Source organism: Pseudophryne corroboree, chromosome 5 (assembly GCF_028390025.1).
Source record: "Pseudophryne corroboree isolate aPseCor3 chromosome 5, aPseCor3.hap2, whole genome shotgun sequence".
NCBI lineage: Eukaryota > Metazoa > Chordata > Amphibia > Anura > Myobatrachidae > Pseudophryne > Pseudophryne corroboree.
The window spans coordinates 420,652,409-420,677,567 of NC_086448.1; the positions used below are offsets into that span (position 1 = coordinate 420,652,409).

At 43.4% G+C, this 25,159-nt stretch overlaps 1 protein-coding gene across 2 annotated transcripts in view; it reads left to right on the top strand.

Moving 5' to 3' along the window:
• Positions 1-25,159, top strand: part of AHRR (aryl hydrocarbon receptor repressor) — a 682,994-nt gene that overhangs the window by 419,050 nt on the left and 238,785 nt on the right. For both annotated transcript variants that reach the window (XM_063922793.1, XM_063922794.1), the window contains exon 4: positions 5,506-5,606. In XM_063922793.1, the coding sequence (XP_063778863.1) occupies positions 5,506-5,606 (101 nt within the window). The remainder of the gene's footprint in view (positions 1-5,505; positions 5,607-25,159) is intronic.

The window sequence follows — 25,159 nt, forward strand, 5'->3', positions numbered from 1 at the left end:
AAAGTGTTAAATATTGTGAATAATGGTTTTATTAGGTTATGAAGATCAGTTGTGTTTTAACACAAAGATCACTTAATTGTTTTGCAGTATTACTACAGAAACATTTATACTGCGACTATTGCTATCACCAGGGCTGTTTGCACCATTGTGGAAACTTGGCACCATATGGCAGCATTTTATTTACTTTATTTTCTGCTACATGGTAGTGGAGTCTGAGTTCACCTGATGTGTGGGATGCTGACCAAACTCCAAGGTTTTTTTTAAGGAGGCAGTCATTTACAAGGCATGGTTTTGTCTTTTTAAATGGTTGCCCCATTAAAAAAAAATCTGAGTTCAGCTGGCATCCCGCACATCAGGTGGACTCAGACTCCATTACATCCCTACCCTATTTTTTCAAGCAAAAATGATGGAATTGGTGCAGCACAAGCATTATGGCCAGATTAAGGTGGGGCGCAGGATATACTGTACTCCAGGTCCCCCTCGGTCAGTGGCCCCCCAGCCAGAGCACACAGTCGTCACTTGGTCTCCCTCTTGTGCAGCAGCAGCAGAACCAGGCAGCCAGAATGTGAGGACAGTACGCAGTGCAGGCTGAGACACAGGAGTATAAGGTTTCATGAGCTACCAACGGAGCTTCATAACCAGAGGAGAGATGGGAGGGGTTTCTAAACTTATTTTTTACTATGTATATGCAAACAAACCGGCCGGTGGTTGTTTATATACATTTTTAATAAGATAGTATTGTAAAACTTAATTCCTGTGCGCTGTAACAAATTATTTTGTTTCCCTGTCAGTCGGCATGCTGACTGTCGGACTTTCCACCATGCGGGATTCCAACCGCCGGTCACATAACCGCATCCCATCTGGAATTATACCTAATATCAGAGTGTGTGGCCCAAAGTAACTCATATTACTGTATATCTCATTTGATTTCAATCAGTCATAATCATTGTATCATTTATAGCTGTCCATTATGAATATGGTCCCACAAACACCTGTGGATGTAGGTACACAGGTACCTATCTAGGATGGGGTTGGTCCGACAGACACCTGTGGATGTAGGTGCACTGGTACCTATCTAGGGCGGGGTTGGTCCCACAGACACCAGTGGATGTAGGTGCACAGGTACTGTACCTATCTAGGACAGCGTTGGTCCCATACAGCTTAGTTTCTTCTTAACATCACATATGGGTGTATGCTATAGGCCGCCTGGTATCAACGTATATGTTACATGACCTGACGTCAACGTATCTGATGAGGAATTGTTACTAAAGCAAATTGAAAGAGCAGCAGGAGTAGGAGACATAGTAGTGATGGGAGATTTTAACTATCCAGAGATAAACTGGAAAAACGATTCATGTGATACTGCTAGGGGCAATATGTTTTTAAACACACTTAATGATAACTACTTAGTTCAACTAATTGAGAAACCAACTAGGTACAATGCAATCTTAGACCTGGTATTAACAAACAATGGGGATTTGGTGTCAGGTATTATGGGGAACCCATAGGAAACAGCGACCACAATATGGTCACATTCAATATCAGTTTTCATAAACAGCCCTATACTGGCTCAACTAGGACTCTAAACTTTAGCAAAGCGAATTTTTAAAAGATGAAGGTATTTTTCAGGGATATTGAATGGGAAGGTTTGTTTTTAGGAAAAAATACTACAGAGAAATGGGAGGTACTAAAATTCCTGCTAGCTAAAAATACACTCAAATTTATTCCTACGAGCAGCAAAAAAAGGAATAAAAATCATAAACTAATGTGGCTTAACAAAAAGATAAAGGAACTTATGGGCAAGAAAAGGCGAGCATTTAAAAAATACAAATCTGACGGGGAAGCAGAGTCATTTCAGCACTATAAGGAATGTAACAAAATATGCAAAAAGGAAATAAGAGTGGCTAAAGTAGAAACTGAAAAACTTGTAGCAAAGGAAAGCAAAGTGAATTCCAAAAAAATCTTTAAATACATTAATAGCAAGAGATTAAAGAAGGAGAGTATAGGCCCTTTAAAAGACAAGTTGGGAGTCTTAAGCAAAAATGATAATGACATAGCGGACACACTAAATGAGTTTTTTTCAACAGTATTTACTAGAGAGGACCCAATTCAGGGACTAACACATAATCTCAATAATGAGAATATCCCACTGATAGGTACTTATTTAAGCGAGGAAGTAGTCTGTGACCGATTAAAACATTTAAAGATTAATAAGTCACCAGGTCCCAATGGTATTCACCCAAGTGTTCTAATGGAGCTTCACTCTGAACTTGCAAAACCGCTATTTTTGATCTTTAAGGATTCAGTAATATCAGGTATGGTTCCCAAAGACTGGCGTATAGCGGAAGTAGTGCCTATATTCAGAAAGGGAAGTAAATCTGAACCAGGTAATTATAGACCAGTTAGTCTTACATCTATAGTGGGGAAAGTATTGGAAGGTATTCTAAGAGATAGTATTCAGAAGTTCCTTGAAGTCAATAAGGTCATTAAAAGGAATCAACATGGGTTTATGAAGGACAGATCCTGTCAAACCAACTTACTTGGCTTTTATGAAACAGTAAGCGCAAACCTAGATCAGGGTAAAGAGGTGGATGTAATCTTTTTAGATTTTGCCAAAGCATTCGACACTGTACCACACATGAGACTTATCTACAAGCTACAAGAAACAGGTCTAGGAAGCACAATATGCACTTGGGTCAAAAACTGGTTAGATAATAGGGAGCAGTGCGTTGTGGTTAATGGATCTTTTTCAAATTGGACTGAAGTGCTAAGTGGTGTGCCGCAAGGCTCAGTATTAGGACCGCTATTGTTCAATATTTTCATTAACGACCTAACAGAAGGTCTAGAGAGCATGGTGTCAATTTTTGCAGATGATACCAAATTGTGTAAAGTTATAAATGCGGAGGGGGATGCTGAGTCGCTTCAGAACGACTTAGTTAAATTAGAAGCTTGGGCAGCGAAATGGAGAATGCGCTTCAATACAGACAAGTGTAAGGTAATGCACTGTGGTAACAAGAACAAAAATAACACCTACCTACTAAATGGGGTAAAATTAGGGGATTCTGTACTGGAAAAGGACTTAGGTGTCCTCATAGATAGCAAACTAAGCAGTAGTACCCAAAGTAGGACTGCAGCAAAGAAGGCTAATAAGATATTAGCATGCATAAAACGGGGAATTGATGCTAGGGACGAGAGTATTATACATCACTTGTGAGGCCACACCTTGAATACTGTGTACAATTCTGGGCACCTTACTACAAAAGGATATCCTGGAGCTAGAAAAGGTTCAGAGGCGGCCGACCAAACTAATTAAGGGTATGGAGACGCTGGAATACGAGGATAAACTTGCAATACTAGGCATGTTTACACTGGAAAAGAGGAGATTAAGAGGGGACCTGATCAACATTTACAAATATATAAGGGGACAATATACAGATCTTGCGTAGGACCTGTTTTTGGTTAGATCAACACAGAGAACTCGTGGACACTCGCTCAGGTTAGAGGAGAGGAGATTCCGCACAATACGGCGTAAAGGCTTTTTTACGGTAAGGACGATACATGTTTGGAATTCCCTGCCTGAGGGATTTGTAATGGCCGACTCAGTCAACACCTTTAAGAATGGGTTAGATAAATTCCTAATGGATAAGGATATCCAGGGTTACGGGGCATAGTCACGCACTATGGTTATTATAAAAAAGAGGGGTAAAACGTAACGGCAGTCATCAACTTCAGTCAAAATTTTATACAAAATAATACTGCATAGGAGACCACAAATAGGTTGAACTCGATGGACAATTGTCTTTTTTCAACCTTAAATACTATGTTACTATGTATGCTACTATTGGCATGCCGGGTGGTGAGCATTCTTTTATCACAAAGAGAAATTAATTACAAACATGCTCCATTTTTTTAAAAGAATGATTATATAGAAACCTATTTTTTAATTACTTTATATATTCTAGTGAATATTATGTTGCTTTATTTCGATACATAAAATTTCTTCTAGTGGAAATATGGAATACATACTGTATATTCTTATTTAATGATCAAAAATGAGAGATAACTGACTGTGCATCAATATACAGGACATATGTTCACGTCTGATATGCAAGAGCATAGCAAGTTGTAAATGCATGTGTAGATGTAGCAAAGAGGCTCAGAAAGTGGTTTTCTCAAGATACATGTGTGCATGGGGTAGAAAAAAAGGCATTTTAGAGGCTTATCAAAGCCAAACTACACCTAATAACAACATATTAGCTGCTCTGATGGGTCCTGTGTAGATGCTCAGTTAGCTTATGTTTAGGATGTTATTTAAAGACTCTTGGGATATCCCTGTATGAAAGTTTTCATCCTGTGATATTGTGACTTTGTGTGGACATGATCGTCGGGTCAATCCAATTAGGTACGAGTTGGCTGATACAACCCGTTCTTACAACAAACTTGCACCACAAATTGCATTTGTAGTCCAATTCCAAACTCACATTGCTATTTCAGAGGAGGGTGTGAAAAGGTAGTTGTATCTTTATTTTAAGGTGAAATTACAGACCTTGCTTCAGAAACCATTGCTCCCCCACCAATGCCTTTCAATAAGCTTAATTAGGCCACTAATCACATATCTTTACGGGATATTAAACAATGTCCACAAATTACCTCAAAATCAACTTTTTATTTATTTTTTATGCACCCACACATTTAAAGTATTTATTTCACCGAAAAATAATTTCTTTATAATTTTTTGTATTTCAGTTGGCCTCGGATTACCCCCAAATCACCTTTTTTCTACTTTTTTGCATTTTTAGTTCATTTGTAATTAAATTTGCTTTTTTATTTTACTAAAAAATGCACAAATCAGCCATTTGACACCTTTTAAGAACGTCCAGTACTTTCCTTGTGCCCCCTAACAGCCTTCTATATGATTCTGCTAATGAAGTCACTTCATGGGGGTCCAGGAAGGTCTCCCCACTCTTTCATGCACTATTCCCAGCTCGCATTTTGTAGAAAATTCATACGCCCTCGCCTCCAGAACTGCAAGTTGGCATTTCTAATTGGATCTCACATTTCTTCTGTATGCACCTTCGTGACACAAACTCATATTCGCAGACTCACACCTTATTGAATTAAGCCTTAATAGTCTTCTAATTAGTCTGGGACATTATCACCTATTTCATTTATATTTCCTTGTAATAGGCGATACGTAGCCTATGGAGGGAATTCCATTTAAATACCAATTTCAGCTGGAGATTATATTTCTTCAATGAAGCCATTTTTCAATTGTTTTATTGTAAGTAACAATCTTACACACATTGTTCACATTCAAAGGATGGTAATTCTTAAAGACTTGGAGATCTGCCAAATCATAAAAAGCAATGTGACGCTTTAGGCTGTGAGATATGAAAGTTGCATGCTGCTCTTTCTGTGACCCCTGACTATAACACTTCACTGAGTCTATCACACTGATCAGTTCTGTTACTTATTTTTTTTTTCTTCGCTCACCTTGTTTAACAGCAATTGAGGAACAGCACTCCAAGAAGCCGATCGGTCACGCAATAAAAGAAGACAACCCATCCGGAGGGATTGCCATGCCAGAAGGAGACCTGCTACTAGAGGTGGGTGATAAAATGCTATCATTTCCTTAACAGTAGGCTATTAATAATTCAAAGCTTTCCCTTTGTGTACAATAGATCTCTCTCTACTTTTACAGTTGGCTTGGCAAATTGCTCGTGCCATTGCAAGTGTACGTCTGTTGCTGTTTAGGAAGATAAGACATGCAATGTTTTCCAACACCATGCTTGTTGTTACTCAGAGAAGAAGGAACAAAACAAATATATCAGTCCGTAGAAAGTCTGCAAGAAAAATAAAGGTTGATACAGAATAATTTTAAAACTTAGTAGATTTTGGAAATACAGTACTACACATATAATTATTGGGAAATGCTTATTTTGCGTTATAGTTCCTGTATATGCCTTTTGTTTATGTTCGTACATGCTAAATACATAATTAATCACTAGTGGCAGATTTGGCGCAAGAACAGGGTACATTGAAGAAATATGTTTTAGCTTGATGTTGCTATACAATACATGAACCCTAAGACACGTGGGTTGTTCTTATCATTGGGACCAAATGTAGAATGTTTTTCCCATCTGGGAAAAATAAGTTGTAAAGCATGCAAAAAAATGATAGACTGAAAAGAAAGGGAGACCTGTAGCAAGGTTTTGTGTTTTATATATACCACATCCTGAGCGCTAAGGTGTGCCAAGGGAGGTGTACAATGCCTTTTACCACTTGAGACTCCGCAAAATAATCTCATCTCTGCTAAGAGAGAGGATGGATTTGATTACTATCGTACCAGATAACTGGAGAGTGTCTCATAAAAAGATTTATGAGCTGCCAGATTTGGTGGAGTGACTGAATATTTCTATGGAATTTTGGCTTCTATGTTTTTTTGTTTTTTTCCTGATGACCTATGATTTAGAGGAAGACTGTGTAGATGGTTTCCTGCCCAAAATACTTTTGGAAGGAGCAAACTTTATCATGAAAACCACTTGAGATTTAAAAAGCCTCACATTTCTGAAAAGGCATTCTTGACTTATTGCAATGCCCAATGTAAGCTGATCCTACTAAAAACAAATGAACATTGAAGCAAAGTTGAACAATCCCAGTACAGTCATAAATTGTACACTGGATGAGGATTATAGGAATTGTAGTCCACTAACGTGTTTGTGTATCTCTCAAATGTGTTTTGAACTGAAAAATCTTGAGGTAGTAGATCACCTCAGCAACGATTGGCCTCACTGATCCCTATTTGAATATGGTTCACATTTAACAAAGATTGCAAGATGTTATTTGTTGTGTGTATATTTTCACACATAATTAAGCATATGGATAGAGATTCCATGTGTTTTGGTTGTTGCCAGAACAGTCTAATTTTTCCCCACCAAACATGTAAAAAATCCAAAATTCCTTTGTGTGCAACTTCAAATTAAAAGAACGAGGGTTTTGTTTCTCCATGTTTTGAAGTACATATAATATATAATATATTATATAATATAACACCAATATATTATTATTGCTTCAATGTTCATTTGTTTTTAGTAGGATCAGCTTACATTGGGCATTGCAATAAGTCAAGAATGCCTTTTCAGAAATGTGAGGCTTTTTAAATCTCAAGTGGTTTTCATGATAAAGTTTTATGGACTGAGCGTAAGGTTACAAAATTAGAGATGCCCTACACATGGTACATTTATCTTCCACCTTGGATGTCCGCTGCACTCACATTTTGAAAATACATTAAGAAGAAAGGTGTGCATACAGAATGTTTGTGCATGTATATACAGTATATATATATATGCCATAATTATATATTGGTATATATATATATATATATATATATATATATATATATATATATATAAAAACACCAATATATTATTATGGCACTCACTTTCCATGGCACTCACTTTCCATGTACAACTGGCCAGGGTGCTTTCCTCTACAGGTACAGAGCTGGGTGGGTTCCATTAGGAGGATGCCATATCCAATCCTTGCTGTAAAGAACCAAGTGGCACTCCTTGGATTTTTCAAAAAACAAATCAGACTGAATTTAACAGATATAGTATCAAAGTGCTAGCATAGTGCAGGTGACCTGGTTCTTTACAGCAAGGATTGAATATGCCATCCTCCTACTGGAACCCACCCACCTCTATATACATATTGGTTAAACAAGAATAGTATTTGATATTAACATATCAAAGGCTGAGTATTAATGCGTTTATTATTATTATTATTATTATTATTATTATTAATAATAATAATAATAATAATAATAATAATAATATGTTACTTGTATGCCAAAGATGGTAGAGTATGCTCTCTAATACAGCAGACAGAGAGTTTGATAGGGTGGCGACTGGCAGACTGGATTGCAGAAGTATACTGTGTGGATTGCTGCTTTATATACACAGGGTCAGTTATGACATAGAAGTTCAAATGATGGCAATCCCAGCACCAGCTGTCTGCATTACACTGCAGCTACCTGACAGAGTATCAGGTTGCATTAGACAATGGATTTTACTTTCATGGTTCATACAGTATCTGAAAATTTAAAAATTAGGCTTTGAGGTTTTTAAATGAATTAAGATTTTGTTAAAACTGTAATAGTAGATGGTAATTTGAGATTATATTTTTACGTACATATGTCAACCTTAGAAAGTACTAGCTTGTGTAATAGGTGCATTTGCGCAAGATGGCGCATCTCTGCATACATGATCTACACAGCTGGCAATATAAAACAAGTTCTAATGAAAATTAGCATGCAAATCAGAAGAATCCCATCATTGTATGTATTACAATAAAGCTCAAGAAAAGAAATGGGCATCATTTAGTAATAAATGCAACTAGAAATGCATTAGGCACTGATGGCAAGACCATATTACACTACAGCATGAGATTTATTAAATGTACAATGAGATTTAGTGCTGGGAGTGGGGTGCATCCTAGCTGAACTGTATGGAGCAGATTCAATTAGCCACAAGGTTTAAAAAGTGCATTTGCACCCTTTTCATTGACATGGTAAGTTAAGGCTGGAAGCCTGTATCATTTAGCTGGGCTTGCTCCTACCGCTAAATGATGCATAATGGTGATTCACAACCAATTCAGTGTAAATTCTTATTTCTCTAACGTCCTAAGTGGATGCTGGGACTCCGTAAGGACCATGGGGAATTAGCGGCTCCGCAGGAGACTGGGCACAACTAAAGAAAGCTTTAGGACTACCTGGTGCGCACTGGCTCCTCCCACTAAGACCCTCCTCCAGACCTCAGTTAGATTTCTGTGCCCGGCTGAGCTGGATGCACACTAGGGGCTCTCCTGAGCACCTAGAAAGAAAGTATATTTAGGTTTTTTATTTTCAGTGAGATCTGCTGGCAACAGACTCACTGCAGCGAGGGACTAAGGGGAGAAGAAGCGAACCTACCTTACAGGTGGTAGTTTGGGCTTCTTAGGCTACTGGACACCATTAGCTCCAGAGGGATCGACCGCAGGACCCGACCTTGGTGTTCGTTCCCGGAGCCGCGCCGCCGTCCCCCTTACAGAGCCAGAAGCACGAAGAAGGTCCGGAAAATGGCGGCAGAAGACTTCGGTCTTCACCAAGGTAGCGCACAGCACTGCAGCTGTGCGCCATTGCTCCTCATGTACACCTCACACTTCGGTCACTGATGGGTGCAGGGCGCTGGGGGGGGGGTGCCCTGAGGGCAATAAATAACACCTTGGCTGGCAAAATATACATCATATATAGTCCCAGAGGCTATATAGATGTAAAATTACCCCTGCCAGTATCACAGAAAAAGCGGGAGAAAGTCAGCCGAAAAGGGGGCGGGGCTTCTCCCTCAGCACACTGGCGCCATTTTCTCTTCACAGTGCAGCTGGAAGACAGCTTCCCAGGCTCTCCCCTGTAGTTTTCAGGTACAAAGGGTTAAAAAGAGAGGGGGGGGGGGGGGGCACTAAATTTAGGCGCAATATATGTATACAAGCAGCTATTTGGGGAAAAATCACTCAATTATAGTGTTAATCCCTGCATTATATAGCGCTCTGGTGTGTGCTGGCATACTCTCTCTCGGTCTCCCCAAAGGACTTTGTGGGGTCCTGTCCTCAGTCAGAGCATTCCCTGTGTGTGTGCGGTGTGTCGGTACGGCTGTGTCGACATGTTGGATGAGGAAGGTTACGTGGAGGCGGAGCAGATGCCGATAAATGGGATGTCGCCCCCTGTGAGGCCGACACCAGAGTGGATGGATAGGTGGAAGGTATTAACCGACAGTGTCAACTCCTTACATAAAAGGCTGGATGACGTAACAGCTGTGGGACAGCCGGCTTCTCAGCCCGCGTCTGCCCAGGCGTCTCAAAGGCCATCGGGCTCAAAACAATGCCCGTTACCTCAGATGGCAGACACAGATGTCGACACGGAGTCTGACTCCAGTGTCGACGAGGTTGAGACATATACACAATCCACTAGGAACATCCGTTACATGATCTCGGCAATGAAAAATGTGTTACGCATTTTCTGACATAAACCCAAGTACCACATAAAAAGGGTTTTTATTTTTGGGGAGAAAAAACAGCCACTGTTTTGTTCCCCCATCAGATGAATGAATGAAGTGTGTAAAGAAGCGTGGTTTCCCCCGATAAGAAACTGGTTATTTCTAAAAAGTTACTGATGGCGTACCCTTTCCCGCCAGAGGATAGGTCACGTTGGGAGATATCCCTTAGGGTGGATAAGGCGCTCACACGTTTGTAAAAAGGTGGCACTGCCGTCTTAGGATACGGCCACCTTGAAGGAACCTGCTGATAAAAAGCAGGAGGCGATCCTGAAGTCTGTATTTACACACTCAGGTTATATACTGAAACCTGCAATTGCCTCAGCATAAATAGTGCTGCTGCAGCGTGGTCTGACACCCTGTCAGATAATATTAATACGCTAAGACAGGGATAATAATATTTGCTAACATTGAGCATATTTAAGACGTTGTCTTATATATAAAGGATGCACAGAGGGATATTTGCCGGCTGGCATCCAGAATTAATGCAATGTCCATTCTGCCAGGAGGGTAGTAGAAACCCGGCAGTGGACAGGTGATGCTGCATTTAAAAGGCACATGGAGATTCTGCCTTATAAGGGTGAGGAACTGTTTGGGGATGGTCTCTGGGACCTCGTATCCACAGCAACAGCTGGGAAGAAAAATTTTTACCTCAGGTTTCCTCACAAAAGCCTAAAGAAAGCACCGTATTTTCAGGTACAGTCCTTTCGGCTTCAGAAAAGCAAGCGGGTCAAAGGCGCTTCCTTTCTGCACAGAGACAAGGGAAGAAGGAAAAAGCTGCACCAGTCAGCCAGTTCCAGGATCAAATATCTTCCCTCGCTTCCTCTGAGTCCACCGCATGACGCTGGGGCTCCACAGGTGGAGACAGGTACGGTGGGGGCGCGTCTCGGGAACTGCAGGGATCAGTGGGCTTGCCCACAGGTGGATCCCTAGGTTCTGCAAGTAGTATCACAGGGATACAGGCTGGAGTTCGAGACGACTCCCCCTCGCCGTTGCCTCACATCAGCCTTGCCTGCTGCCCTCGGAGAAAGGTAGTACTGGCGGCAATTCACAAGCTGTACTTCCAGCAGGTGAAATCAAGGTACCCCTCTTTCAACAAGCCGGGGTTACTATTCCAAAATGTTGTGGTACCGAAACCAGACGGTTCGGTGAGACCCATTCTAAAATTGAAATCCTTGAACACTTATATACGAAGGTTCAAGTTCAAAATGGAATCGCTCAGGGCGATTATTGCAAGCCTGGAAAATTTCAGGGTATCACTGGACATCAAGGATACTTACCTGCATGTCCCTATTTACCCTCGTCACCAGGTGTACCTCAAAATTGTGGTACAGGATTGTCATTACCAATTCCAGACGTTGCCGTTGGTCTGTCCCCGGCACCGAGGGTATTTACCAAGGTAATGGCCGAAGTACTTATCCCGTACTTGGACGATCTCCTTATAAAGGCGAGGTCCAGGGAGCAGTTGTTCGTCAGAGTAGCACTATCTCGGGAAGTGCTACAACAGCACGGCTGGATTCTGAATATTCCAAAGTCACTGCTGGTTCCTACGACGCGTCTACTGTTCCTGGGTATGGTTCTGGACACAGAACAGGATAAAAAGGGTTTCTCCCGGAGGAGAAGTCCAAGGAGTTGGCGTCTCTAGACGGAGACCTCCTAATACAAATACAGGTATCGGTGCATCTATGCACGCGAGCCTTGGGAAAGATGGTAGCTTCTTACGAAGAATTTCCATTCGCCAAGTCCCATGCAAGGATCTTCCAGTGGGATCTGTTGGACAAGTGGTCCGGGTCGCATTCTCAGATGCATCGGCGGATAACCCTGTCTCCAAGGGCCAGGGTGTCGCTGTGGTGGTGACTGCACATCTTCTGGGGGGCCGCAGATTCGGCATACAGGACTGGGTCCTGGTGACCACGGATGCCAGCCTTCAAGGCTGGGGGGCAGTCACACAGGGAAGAAACTTCCAAGGCCTATGGAAAAGTCAGGAGACTTCCCTACACATAAATGTTCTGGAACTTTGGGCCATTTACAATGCCCTAAGTCAGGCTAGACCCCTGCTTCAACACCGGCCGGTGCTGATCCAGTCAGACAACATCACGGCGGTCGCTCATGTAAACCGACAGGGCGGCACCAGAAGCAGGATGGCGATGGCAGAAGCCACAAGGATTCTCCGATGGGCGGAAAATCATGTGTTAGCACTGTCAGCAGTGTTCATTCCCGGAGTGGACAACTGAGAACTTTCTCAGCAGACACGACCTCCACTTCATCCAGAAGTCTTCCAAATGATTGTACACCGTGGGGAAAGGCCACAGGTGGACAGGATGGCGTCCCGCCTCAACAAAAAGCTACAAAGATATTGCGCCAGGTCAAGGGACTTTCAGGCGATAGCTGTAGACGCTTTGGTAACACCGTGGGTGTACCAGTCGGTGTATGTGTTCCCTTCTCTGCCTCTTATACCCAGGGTAATGAGAATAATAAGAAGGAGAGGAGTAAGAACTATACTCATTGGTCCGGGTGGCCAAGAAGAGCTTGGTACCCAGAACTCCAAGAAATGATCTCAGAGGACCCATGGCCTCTGCCGCTCAGACAGGACCTGCTGCAGCAGGGGGCCTGTCTGTTCCAAGACGTACCGCGGCTGCGTTTGACGGCATGGCGGTTGAACGCCGGATCCTGAAGGAAAAGGGCATTCCGGAGGAAGTTATCCCTACGCTATTTATAGCTAGGAAAGAAGTGAACGCAAACCATTATCACCGCATATGGCTGTAATATGTTGCGTGCTGTGAGGCCAGTAAGGCCCAAAAGGAGGAATTTCAGCTAGGTCGTTTTCTGCACTTCCTACAAGTCAGAGGTGACTATGGGCCTAAAATTGGGTTCCATTAAGGTCCAGATTTCGGCTCTATCGATTTTCTTCCAAAATAGAACTGGCTTCACTGCCTGAAGTTCAGACTTTTGTTAAGGGAGTGCTGCATAGTCAGCCCCCGTTTGTGCCTCCAGTGGCACCGAGGGATCTCAACGTAGTGTTGGATTTCCTGAAGTCGCATTGAGTTGAGCCACTTAAATCCGTGGAGCTACAATACCTCACGTGGAAAGTGGTCATGCTGTGGGCCGTGGCGTCGGCCAGGCGTGTATCAGAATTGGCGGCTTTGTCATACAAATGCCCTTATCTGTATTCTATATGGATAAGGCGGAATTGAGGACTCGTTCCCAATTCCTTCCTAAGGTGGTATCAGTTTTCATGTGAACCAACCTATTGTGGTGCCTGCGGCTACTTGGGACTTGGAGTATTCCAAGTTTTCTGGACGTAGTCAGGGCCCTGAAAAGTATATGTTTCCAGGACGGCTGGAGTCAGGAAAACTGACTCGCTATTTATCCTGTATGCACCCAACAAGCTGGGTGCTCCTGCTTCTAAGCAGACTATTGCTCGCTGGATCTGTAGCACGATTCAACTTGCACATTCTGCGGCTGGAATGCCGCACCCTAAATCTGTGAAAGCCCATTCCACGAGGAAAGTGGGCTCTTCTTGGGCGGCTGCCAGAGGGGTCTCGGCTTTACAAATGTGCCGAGCTGTTACTTGGTCGGGTTAAAACACTCTTGCAAGAGTCTACAAGTTTGATACCCTGGCTGAGGAGGACCTAGAGTTTGCTCATTCGGTGCTGCAGAGTCATCCGCACTCTCCCGCCCGTTTGGGAGCTTTGGTATAATCCCCATGGTCCTTACGGAGTCCCAGCATCCACTTAGGACGTTAGAGAAAATAAGATTTTACTCACCGGTAAATCTATTTCTCGTAGTCCGTAGTGGATGCTGGGCGCCCATCCCAAGTGCGGATTGTCTGCAATACTTGTATATAGTTATTGCCTAACTAAAGGGTTATTGTTGAGCCATCTGTTGAGAGGCTCAGTTGTTATCATACTGTTAACTGGGTATAGTATCACGAGTTATACGGTGTGATTGGTGTGGCTGGTATGAGTCTTACCCGGGATTCAAAATCCTTCCTTCTTGTGTCAGCTCTTCCGGGCACAGTATCCTAACTGAGGTCTGGAGGAGGGTCTTAGTGGGAGGAGCCAGTGCACACCAGGTAGTCCTAAAGCTTTATTTAGTTGTGCCCAGTCTCCTGCGGAGCCGCTAATTCCCCATGGTCCTTACGGAGTCCCAGCATCCACTACGGACTACGAGAAATAGATTTACCGGTGAGTAAAATCTTATTTTTGGGTATTCTAATCCTAGATTAAAGGACTACAAGGTCTGTACTAAACTGGCACTGCAGCTAATTTGGGTGTGGATCATTAGATCGACATTGTTTAGGTCGACCACTATAGGTCGACAGTCACTAGGTAGACAGGGTTTCTAGGTCAACATGTGCTAGGTCAACATGAGTTTGTTTTGTTTTTTTGTGACGTTTTCTTCGTAGAGTGACCGGGAACCCCAATTAGTGCACCGTGTCCCCTCGCATGGCTCGCTTCGCTCACCATGCTTCGGGCATGGTGCCTCGCTCCGCTACCACTTTGCTCGGCACAGATTACCGTTCCAATCGTAGTCCACGTGGATCGTTATGTATGAAAAAGTTTTTAAAAAAGAAAAAAATTTGAAAAAATCATGTCGAACTTTTGACCTGTCGACCTAGCACATGTCGACCTGGAAACCCTGTCGACCTAGTGACTGTCGATATAGTGGTCGACCTAAATATTGTCGACCTAGACAGTGTCGATCTTCAGACCGGATCCTGCTAATTTATGTAATATATTTGGCAGTGCCGTAACTAGGTATTTTAGCGCTGTGTGCAAGAAACGGCATTGGTGCCCTCCCCACGCAAGACAGGAGCAGTGCGCGCCGCAAGTGCGCGAAAAATATATAGGGGCGTGGCTACATGGTGAAGGGGTGTGGCCACAAAATAATGCCAGTTCATACTACGGTGCATAGTAGTCTCCATTATTCAAATTACGCTGCACATTAGCGCCACTACACCAGGTAGAGCCCCTTTTTACACATTACGGCAGACGGCATGCCTTTTCACACATTACGGCAGACAGAGTCCCCCTTTTTACACATTACGGCAGACAGCGTCCCCCTTTTTACACATTACGGCAGACAGCGTCCCCTTTTTACACATTACGGCAGACAGCGTCCCCCTTTTTACACATTACGGCAGACAGGGTCCCCTTTTTACACATTACGGCAGACAGCGTCCCCCTTTTTACACATTACGGCAGACAGGGTCCCCTTTTTACACATTACGGCAGACAGCGTCCCCCTTATTACACAGTACAGTAGACAGCATCCCCCATTTTACACATTACGGCAGACAGTCCCCCTTATTACACATTACAGCAGACAGCATCCCCCTTATTACACATTATGGCAGACAGCGTCCCCTTTTTGTACACATTACGGCAGACAGTGTCCCCCTTTTTACACATTACGGCAGACAGCATCCCCTTTTTACACATTACGGCAGACAGCGTCGCCCTTTTTACACATTACGGCAGACAGCGTCCCCTTCTTACACATTATGGCAGACAGCGTCCCCCTTTTTACACATTACGGCAGACAGCGTCCCCTTTTTACACATTATGGCAGACAGCGTCCCCTTTTTACACATTACGGCAGACAGCGTCCCCCGTTTTACACATTACGGCAGACAGTCCCTCTTATTACACATTACGGCAGACAGCGTCCCCCTTTTTACACATTACGGCAGACAGCGTCCCCTTTTTACACATTACGGCAGACAGCGTCCCCCTTTTTACACATTACGGCAGACAGCGTCCCCTTTTTACACATTACGGCAGACAGCGTCCCCTTTTTACACATTACGGCAGACAGCGTCCCCCTTATTACACAGTACAGCAGACAGCATCCCCCGTTTTACACATTACGGCAGACAGTCCTCCTTATTACACATTACAGCAGACAGCGTCCCCCTTATTACACATTATGGCAGACAGCGTCCCCTTTTTGTACACATTACGGCAGACAGCGTCCCCCTTTTTACACATTACGTCAGACAGCGTCCCCTTTTTACACATTACGGCAGACAGCCCTTTTTACACATTACGGCAGACAGCGTCCCCTTCTTACACATTATGGCAGACAACGTCCCCCTTTTTACACATTACGGCTGACAGCATCCCCTTTTTACACATTACGGCAGACAGTGTCCCCTTTTTACACATTACGGCAGACAGGGTCCCCTTTTTACACATTACGGCAGACAGCGTCCCCCTTTTTACACATTACGGCAGACAGGGTCCCCTTTTTACACATTAGGGCAGACAGCGTCCCCCTTATTACACAGTACAGCAGACAGCATCCCCCATTTTACACATTACGGCAGACAGTCCCCCTTATTACACATTACAGCAGACAGCGTCCCCCTTATTACACATTATGGCAGACAGCGTCCCCTTTTTGTACACATTACGGCAGACAGTGTCCCCCTTTTTACACATTACGGCAGACAGCATCCCCTTTTTACACATTACGGCAGACAGCGTCCCCATTTTTACACATTACGGCAGACAGCGTCCCCTTCTTACATATTATGGCAGACAGCGTCCCCCTTTTTACACATTACGGCAGACAGCGTCCCCTTTTTACACATTATGGCAGACAGCGTCCCCTTTTTACACATTACGGCAGACAGCGTCCCCCGTTTTACACATTACGGCAGACAGTCCCTCTTATTACACATTACGGCAGACAGCGTCCCCCTTTTTACACATTACGGCAGACAGCGTCCCCTTTTTACACATTACGGCAGACAGCGTCCCCTTTTTACACATTACTGCAGACAGCGTCCCCCTTTTTACACATTACGGCAGACAGCGTCCCCTTTTTACACATTACGGCAGACAGCGTCCCCCTTATTACACAGTACAGCAGACAGCATCCCCCGTTTTACACATTACGGCAGACAGTCCTCCTTATTACACATTACAGCAGACAGCGTCCCCCTTATTACACATTATGGCAGACAGCGTCCCCTTTTTGTACACATTACGGCAGACAGCGTCCCCCTTTTTACACATTACGGCAGACAGCGTCCCCTTTTTACACATTACGGCAGACAGCATCCCCCTTTTTACACATTACGGCAGACAGCGTCCCCTTCTTACACATTATGGCAGACAACGTCCTCCTTTTTACACATTACGGCTGACAGCATCCCCTTTTTACACATTACGGCAGACAGTGTCCCCTTTTTACACATTACGGCAGACAGTGTCCCCCGTTTTACACATTACGGCAGACAGTCCCTCTTATTACACATTACGGCAGACAGCGTCCCCCTTATTACACATTACAGCAGACAGCGTCCCCCGTTTTACACATTACGGCAGACAGTCCCCCTTATTACACATTACGGCAGACAGCGTCCCCCTTTTTACACATTACGACAGACAGCGTCCCCTTCTTACATATTATGGCAGACAGCGTCCCCCTTTTTACACATTACGGCAGACAGCGTCCCCTTTTTACACATTATGGCAGACAGCGTCCCCTTTTTACACATTACGGCAGACAGCGTCCCCCGTTTTACACATTACGGCAGACAGTCCCTCTTATTACACATTACGGCAGACAGCGTCCCCCTTTTTACACATTATGGCAGACAGCGTCCCCTTTTTACACATTACGGCAGACAGCGTCCCCCTTTTTACACATTACGGCAGACAGCGTCCCCTTTTTACACATTACGGCAGACAGCGTCCCCCTTTTTACACATTACGGCAGACAGCGTCCCCTTTTTACACATTACGGCAGACAGCGTCCCCCTTATTACACAGTACAGCAGACAGCATCCCCCGTTTTACACATTACGGCAGACAGTCCTCCTTATTACACATTACAGCAGACAGCGTCCCCCTTATTACACATTATGGCAGACAGCGTCCCCTTTTTGTACACATTACGGCAGACAGCGTCCCCCTTTTTACACATTACGGCAGACAGCGTCCCCTTTTTACACATTACGGCAGACAGCATCCCCCTTTTTACACATTACGGCAGACAGCGTCCCCTTCTTACACATTATGGCAGACAACGTCCCCCTTTTTACACATTACGGCTGACAGCATCCCCTTTTTACACATTACGGCAGACAGTGTCCCCTTTTTACACATTACGGCAGACAGTGTCCCCCGTTTTACACATTACGGCAGACAGTCCCTCTTATTACACATTACGGCAGACAGCATCCCCCTTATTACACATTACAGCAGACAGCGTCCCCCGTTTTACACATTACGGCAGACAGTCCCCCTTATTACACATTACGGCAGACAGCGTCCCCTTTTTGTACACATTATGGCAGACAGCGTCCCCCTTTTTACACATTACAGCAGCCAGTCCCCCTTTTTACACATTGCGTCAGACAGACACGAGAGAGAGAGAGAGAAAGACAGAGAGAGAAAGAGAGAGAGAGATACTTACTATCTCTCCCGCTGGCAATCAGGCTCCTCGTGCTGGCAAAGATCTCGGGCAGCCGCAGGGGAGAAGGAGGATGAGGGAGAGGGACTTGAGCCTCAGCAGCGCTATGTAAGTGGTAGCGGCGCCGCTGCAGTACTCCTCTCTCCTTCTGCATTGGCTGCCCGCTTCTGAGAATGCTGGGATGAGGGAAGCGCATCCCAGCATTCACAGCAGCGCCGGGCAGCCAATATGGAAGGAGAGGGGACTGCTGCAGCGGCGCCGCTACCACTGACATAGCGCTGCTGCGGCTCAAGTCCCCCTCCCTCCTCCTCCTTCTCTGCCTACAGCGCTGCTCTCCCTCCAGCGCGGCGCACGTCACCCAGCAGAGGCGGCATGTAATGAGTCAATTTGACTCATTACATGCCGCTGGCCGTGCACCCTCAGTGTAACTGCGCTGTGTGCCAAGCACACCTGGCACATAGGTAGTTACGGCGCTGATATTTGGTATTTTCTGATAACTGTTTCCTAATCTGTCCTTTTTATCACTGCGTATATAATTACATATCTCTATCTATCTATCTATCTATATTGCACATTGCACTCAATATTTTAGTCAAATGTAATCAATTCAATTGTATTTACTTATAATGACAAATGTTTACAGTGTAATAAAACTCAAAATAAATTTTGATTATGTTATAGTACAAAACATACTGAAGTGTGATAGAAACAATAAATATGAATATATCATTTTAGTGCATTTTCTAGATGAACGCCTTTAGCAGTAGAATATCTTTCCCGTATCACAGTGGTTCGCAGACTCTCTGTTCACGGCTCCCTTAGGCATTGAGCAGTTTTGTCACAGTACACCAGGGCGGGTGTGGACCATAGGGTCGACCACACTTAGGTCGAAAGTGTCTAGGTCGACCACTATTGGTCGACAGTAAGTATGTCGACATGGTTTCTAGGTCGACATGGTCTCTAGGTTGACATGATCAAGGTCGACATGAGTTTTTAAATTTTTTGGTTGTCGATTTCTCAATAGAGTGACCGGGAACCCCAATTAGTGCACCGTGTCCGCTCGCATGGTGAGCGTAGCAAGGTGGATCGCTCCGCTACCGCTGCGCTCGGCACAGGTTACCGTTCACAATTGTAGTCCACGTGGATCGTAAAGCATGAAAAAGTTATAACAAGGGGGGGGGGAAATTGGGTGAAAAACTCATGTCGACCTGTCATGTCGACCTAGAAACCATATTGACCTACTTACTGTCGACCAATAGTGGTCAACCTAGACATTGTCGACTTCAGTGTGGTCGACCTACAGACCAGATCCCCCCCAGGGCAAGGGTGAAATTCGATTAGTGGTGAAGTTATCATGCACTAATACAATGTGACTCATATGGCAGGGAGGAGTTGCTATTTTTGCTCGCACCCCATAGAGGTATGAGCAAAAATTAGAAGGGTTTTCCTTCCTGCTGTGCGCACAGACAGAACTTTGAACTTTATGGAATCTCCACACGAGATTTTTTATTGAAATACTAAGAAAAAAATATTAAAATCAGAAAACTGTGCTCACTTGCCATCAGCACCCAGTCCCAGTTTGGGAACTACTGCAATAACCTAAAAATTGTATAATGTATAGTGCTTTGTAAGGATTACAGTATTTCAATAAAACAGTTTTTGTTCTACGTTATTTGTCTTTTTACCTATTATAACATTTAATGACAAATCACTGCATATGACTGCAAATTAAAATACACATTAATTTCTATTGGAAAATAAATACATGTTTACGTTGACATTTTAGACATATATAGTATAATACCATCCTACAGAGGTGACTCCGAGAAATTACTGCCTCTCTGTATCTGATTTTTATTATTTCAAAGATTCAGATTAATTGTTCATTGATAGGTGATTAAAATAACAAATGCAAACCTTATGTGGTGAACAGTTTATTAACACTGTGGCATGAGTATAAAAGCGAGACATCAAATAATCAGAAATTTCCAGTCTAGCCCTCCATCTTTATCCTGGTGTACATTTGTACACACAGGTGGTCATTTCGAGTTGTTCGCTCGCTAGCTGCTTTTAGCAGCATTGCAAACGCTAGGCCGCCGCCCTCTGGGAGTGTATCTTAGCTTAGCAGAATAGCAAACAAAAGATTAGCAGAATTGCTACTAAATATTTTCTTGCAGTTTCTGAGTAGCTCCAGACCTACTCCTAGATTGCGATCAGCTCAGTCCGTTTAGTTCCTGGTTTGATGTCAAAAACACGGCCTGCGTTCGGCCAGCCACTCCCCCGTTTCTCCAGACACTCCCGCGTTTTTACCTGACACGCCTGCGTTTTTTAGCACACTCCTGGAAAACGCTCAGTTACCACCCAGAAACGCCTCTTTCCTGTCAATCATTCACTGATCAGCAGTGCGACTGAAAAGCGCCGCACGAACACCAGCAAATCTACTAAGTTTGTGTTAAATAACTTAGCGCATGCGCCCTGCGTACCATGCGCATGCGCATTTAGCAACAAATCGCAGCATAGCGAAAATCGGCAACGAGCGAACAACTCGGAATGCCCACCACAGTACCATGATAAGTACATGTTTCTCAACCGTGAGAATATCTGGGCCCAGATATTTCAACTTCACAGCTCTCCCAAAGAAAGTAAAATTCCAGAGATTTGGTGAAGATTAATGCTTGCCCTAATTGTGGTGGGTTCTGTATGTTTAAGGGAAAGTTCGACCCCTGCATGATTTTGTCACCAAATGACATGCTTTCATAAGGTAGCTGCATTGTGTACTCCAGCATAGCATCACATGAATTAAAAGTGCTACCATCAGAAAGAGAGACAGGTATGTATGTAAAGAATGATTGACAAGTGTTATAATATTGACTAGAAATCATTTGTTATACCTCCTCTGCAGAGCAATGGTGAGCAAGTTCTGATGGCATGGTGTTTCTGTGGGAGGGAAGTTGGCTTTGGCCAAGCTAGTGTTGCAGAGGCATTAGGCACAGGGTGTAGTCCCCATCCCATTTGCAAATATTGGAGAGTTGGGAAGTATGTATTTTTTCTAGAGGGGAGTAGTGTAGGTGACTGATCATATCATAGAGTCAGTATTGTTTTCTGCGTGACACTTAATTAGGGATTGGAGCTTAGGTTATAGGTACAGTAAGAGGATCCTGTTCAGGGTTTAAAAATTCCAGACATAAGACAGAATCTCCATTAAGAGTATAGAGGATACTCAGTAAATTGCTCTTGTCATGTAACATCTCATTTATCTATATTATAAAATTATATAAATATCAATTTAAGTATTTTTGTTATTCTTTTTTTTTAACTTCCTAACTGATGTTAAACATTCCCTTATAATTTATCTAATGGAGGTTTCAGTACTTTGTGGCCACTCTTGACTGGTCTGCTGCTTATTGCAGTTTGCAACTGATGCAAATGTGAATGCACGTATGTTTGTTTAGCATAAAATGTACACAAAATATAGCATACATCTGCTTGCAGATTTGGTCACATTCTATCTTGATACAGTAAGGGCGTGTTTTCATAGCTATGACTGCGGCAGAGCCACAGGAGATGTACATATGCCTGTCCGTGACAGCATTACTTGGAAGTGCTTGAGAACTGACACATTGGTGATGTTTCTGATTTGCTGGTGATTTTCTCTGAAGCGTATAGTGCTTTCTACATTGATTGTTACTTATATTACATCATTATGTGGGTATATTTTAGCACCAAATTTATACTACTTTCATTTGTTCAAGAACTTGCACGTGCTATTATAGATTTTTTTTTTTATTCAAATCAAACCTTATTGCAAATGCATCTTTTAATATCAAAACAAACGTTAAAATACTTTTCTTGTGCATATGATCTGGTTGGATGTACGTGTATATGGTGTGCGCTTGAAGTAAAGCTGACTGTATATAATGGTGCAGAACGGGATACTTACTGAGCATATGCGCATAAATACAGTATGCTGTTTTTAGTAACGTTTTCTTTTAGCATGTGTGTCCAACTCAGCAGCAACCTCATTGTCTGCCGCAGAAACGCTTTTACCCTAAGTTAGGCTATAAAAAGTGCCCATATTGTCACATGTACCGTCTTGCTACAAACAAGTAGAGAAGGAAAATGTTTAGGCTGCACCTATTTAGCGCTGCTCTGTCCCAGCTGCCATTGCTACTGTTGCAGTGGAATCTGGGTTGCCTTGAGGCCAACTAATGACAGGCAAAACAGATTTTCCATGCAATATTGTAACCACAGAATATTATAAACACCATAATCAATTTCATTTCTGAACTATTAGTATTTAATTAATGTGGTCTCTTTAAATGATTGGAGATTTATAGAAATCTTGTAGCAGAATTCTTGTTGGAGTAACAAGAAAGCCTTGAATTATATAAAATGTGATTGTTTATTTGTTTGTTGTTTATCTGGTTGACTAACACAGTAAAGTATGTGCCTCACCCTGTGCATGATACAATGAGTATCAGAGCTGCGAGAAGCGCCACTAAAGAGCTTACTGACCCTGAGAATTTCACTGCTGAGGTTTAGCGTGAGCTGAGTGACTTACACGGCTGTTCACATCAAGGCCTGCTTGTTAGGCTCCTCTTTTACACTAAAGTAACCCTAGCAGTTCAGTCTCCAGGGAGGGAAAATACGGAGCGTTTTCCATCATTCCAGTACTAATAAGCCAAATATCATTTGGGCTTTTTGGAGTCAGCCATGGCCATGCATAAAGTGTCTTTGAAGTTATTACTGCTTTCTTCTGCTGTTGTGGGAATAGGAAAACTATTAAGAAAAGTTTAAAACAGGAAACCTCCCTGCATAGCATTTATAAATAAACATATAGAGACAATTGTGTCATCTAAAAGGAAGTGACAAGCATTAGTAACATGATATGATGATGGAGTGTGAGCACATATGAAATACACACATTTTCATTTCTTTCTTGTAATAATATGAAAGCTTATGAATTGCCCACATCTTAGTTCCCAAAGGTATTTCTAAAAATGTTACTTTATTATACAACTTCATAGGTATAAAAAGTAAACATAAATTGTTTTGCCTATTACAGTTATTTATAAAGTAACCACATATTACATAGTGCTTTCAGAGAGTATTTAAATATCTACAACAATAGCTTTTGCCGCTACATGAATATATAAATTTAACTTCACTTTTAGAGCATAACATTTCTTGTTACTATTTTTATAACTTATTTAAAGTGCATCTGTGACATACTTACAGGAGAGAGAGAGAATTGTGTGTGATGAGAATGAAGCATATTAATTCACTAGGAACCAATCACATATATGAGGAACTTATTAACATATATTAATGGCTTGGTTACAGTTCATGAAAATGAGCTCAGCCCAAAAAAAGATTGCCTCCAAACCGAGCCCCTAAGCATGATATTAGTTTGGGACAACCCCCCCCTCCCACCCTTTCCTTGATTGCATGCAATTTTAATCTGCATCATTGTGCGGGTACCATCGGGAGGCATGCACAGTAAGACTTAGACACATTCATAGACTAAAACACAATGACCGCTTGCGTCCAGTGCTACCACAGAATACACCTCTGAGTCAGGCCCTATACATATCACTGTGCTACCTACCCACACTGTATTCCTGCACTAGATCACTGAACTACTGTACCTCTTCACACTGCATCACAATGCTACATCTGCTCACTATGGGGAACATTTACTAAGCAGTGATAAGAGCGGAGAAGTGAGCCAGTGGAGACGTTGCCCATGGCAACCAATCATCACTGAAGTAACATCTATAATTTTCATACTATAAAATTATACAGAGCTGCTGATTGGTTGATGGGGCAACTTCTCACTGCTTAGTAAATGTCCCTCTCAATCACTACTCTACCTCCCCAATCTACATCCCAGTATATCAGTGCACAGCCTTCCCACACTATATCATTGTTCTACATTCCCACACTATATCACTGCACAGCCTCCCCACACTGCATCAGTATGCTATTTCCACACGCTACATCTATAGGGATTATTCAGAGTTGGTCGAAGATTTTGCTATCGCAGCAAAATCTGCGACCATATTACTCACATGCTAGGGGCTGCCCTGCGATGTGATTGCAAATTCAATTGCGATTGTATGGAATAGCGGTTGACCCCTGCCTACGCAGCATGGCTGCATAGGCTGGGACACCGCCGCCATGTTTCCTATCGCAGGAAACGTAGGCGATGTAATCGTCCAGCCCCAAAAACGACCATGACATGCCTACATTTCCTGCACTCGTCCCCTCCAATGCCCAGACCCGGCCCTACACATACGCCGACTATGCGGCTGTGTAGAGCACCGGACCGGTGAGGGCACTGCTGAAGCCTCTGTCACTACTAGGCTCTCTGGCGCTCTTCGCTCACCATCGCCCGCAGCTCAGTGCTCACCTCCCGCAGCTCAGTGCTCACCTCCCGCCGCTCACCACTCGCTGCTCACCACTGCCTGCAGCTCAGCACTTACCTCCCGCCGCTCACCACTCAGTACTCGCCGCCCACCGCCTGCAGCTCACCACCGAGATCACCAGTGGGTGAGAACCAGCTCATTGGAGAAAGAGATATGGAGTCCAAGGTCTCCAAAACTCTGAGTACTCAAAGCAGAGCTCAAGGGGGCCTTACGGAGAAG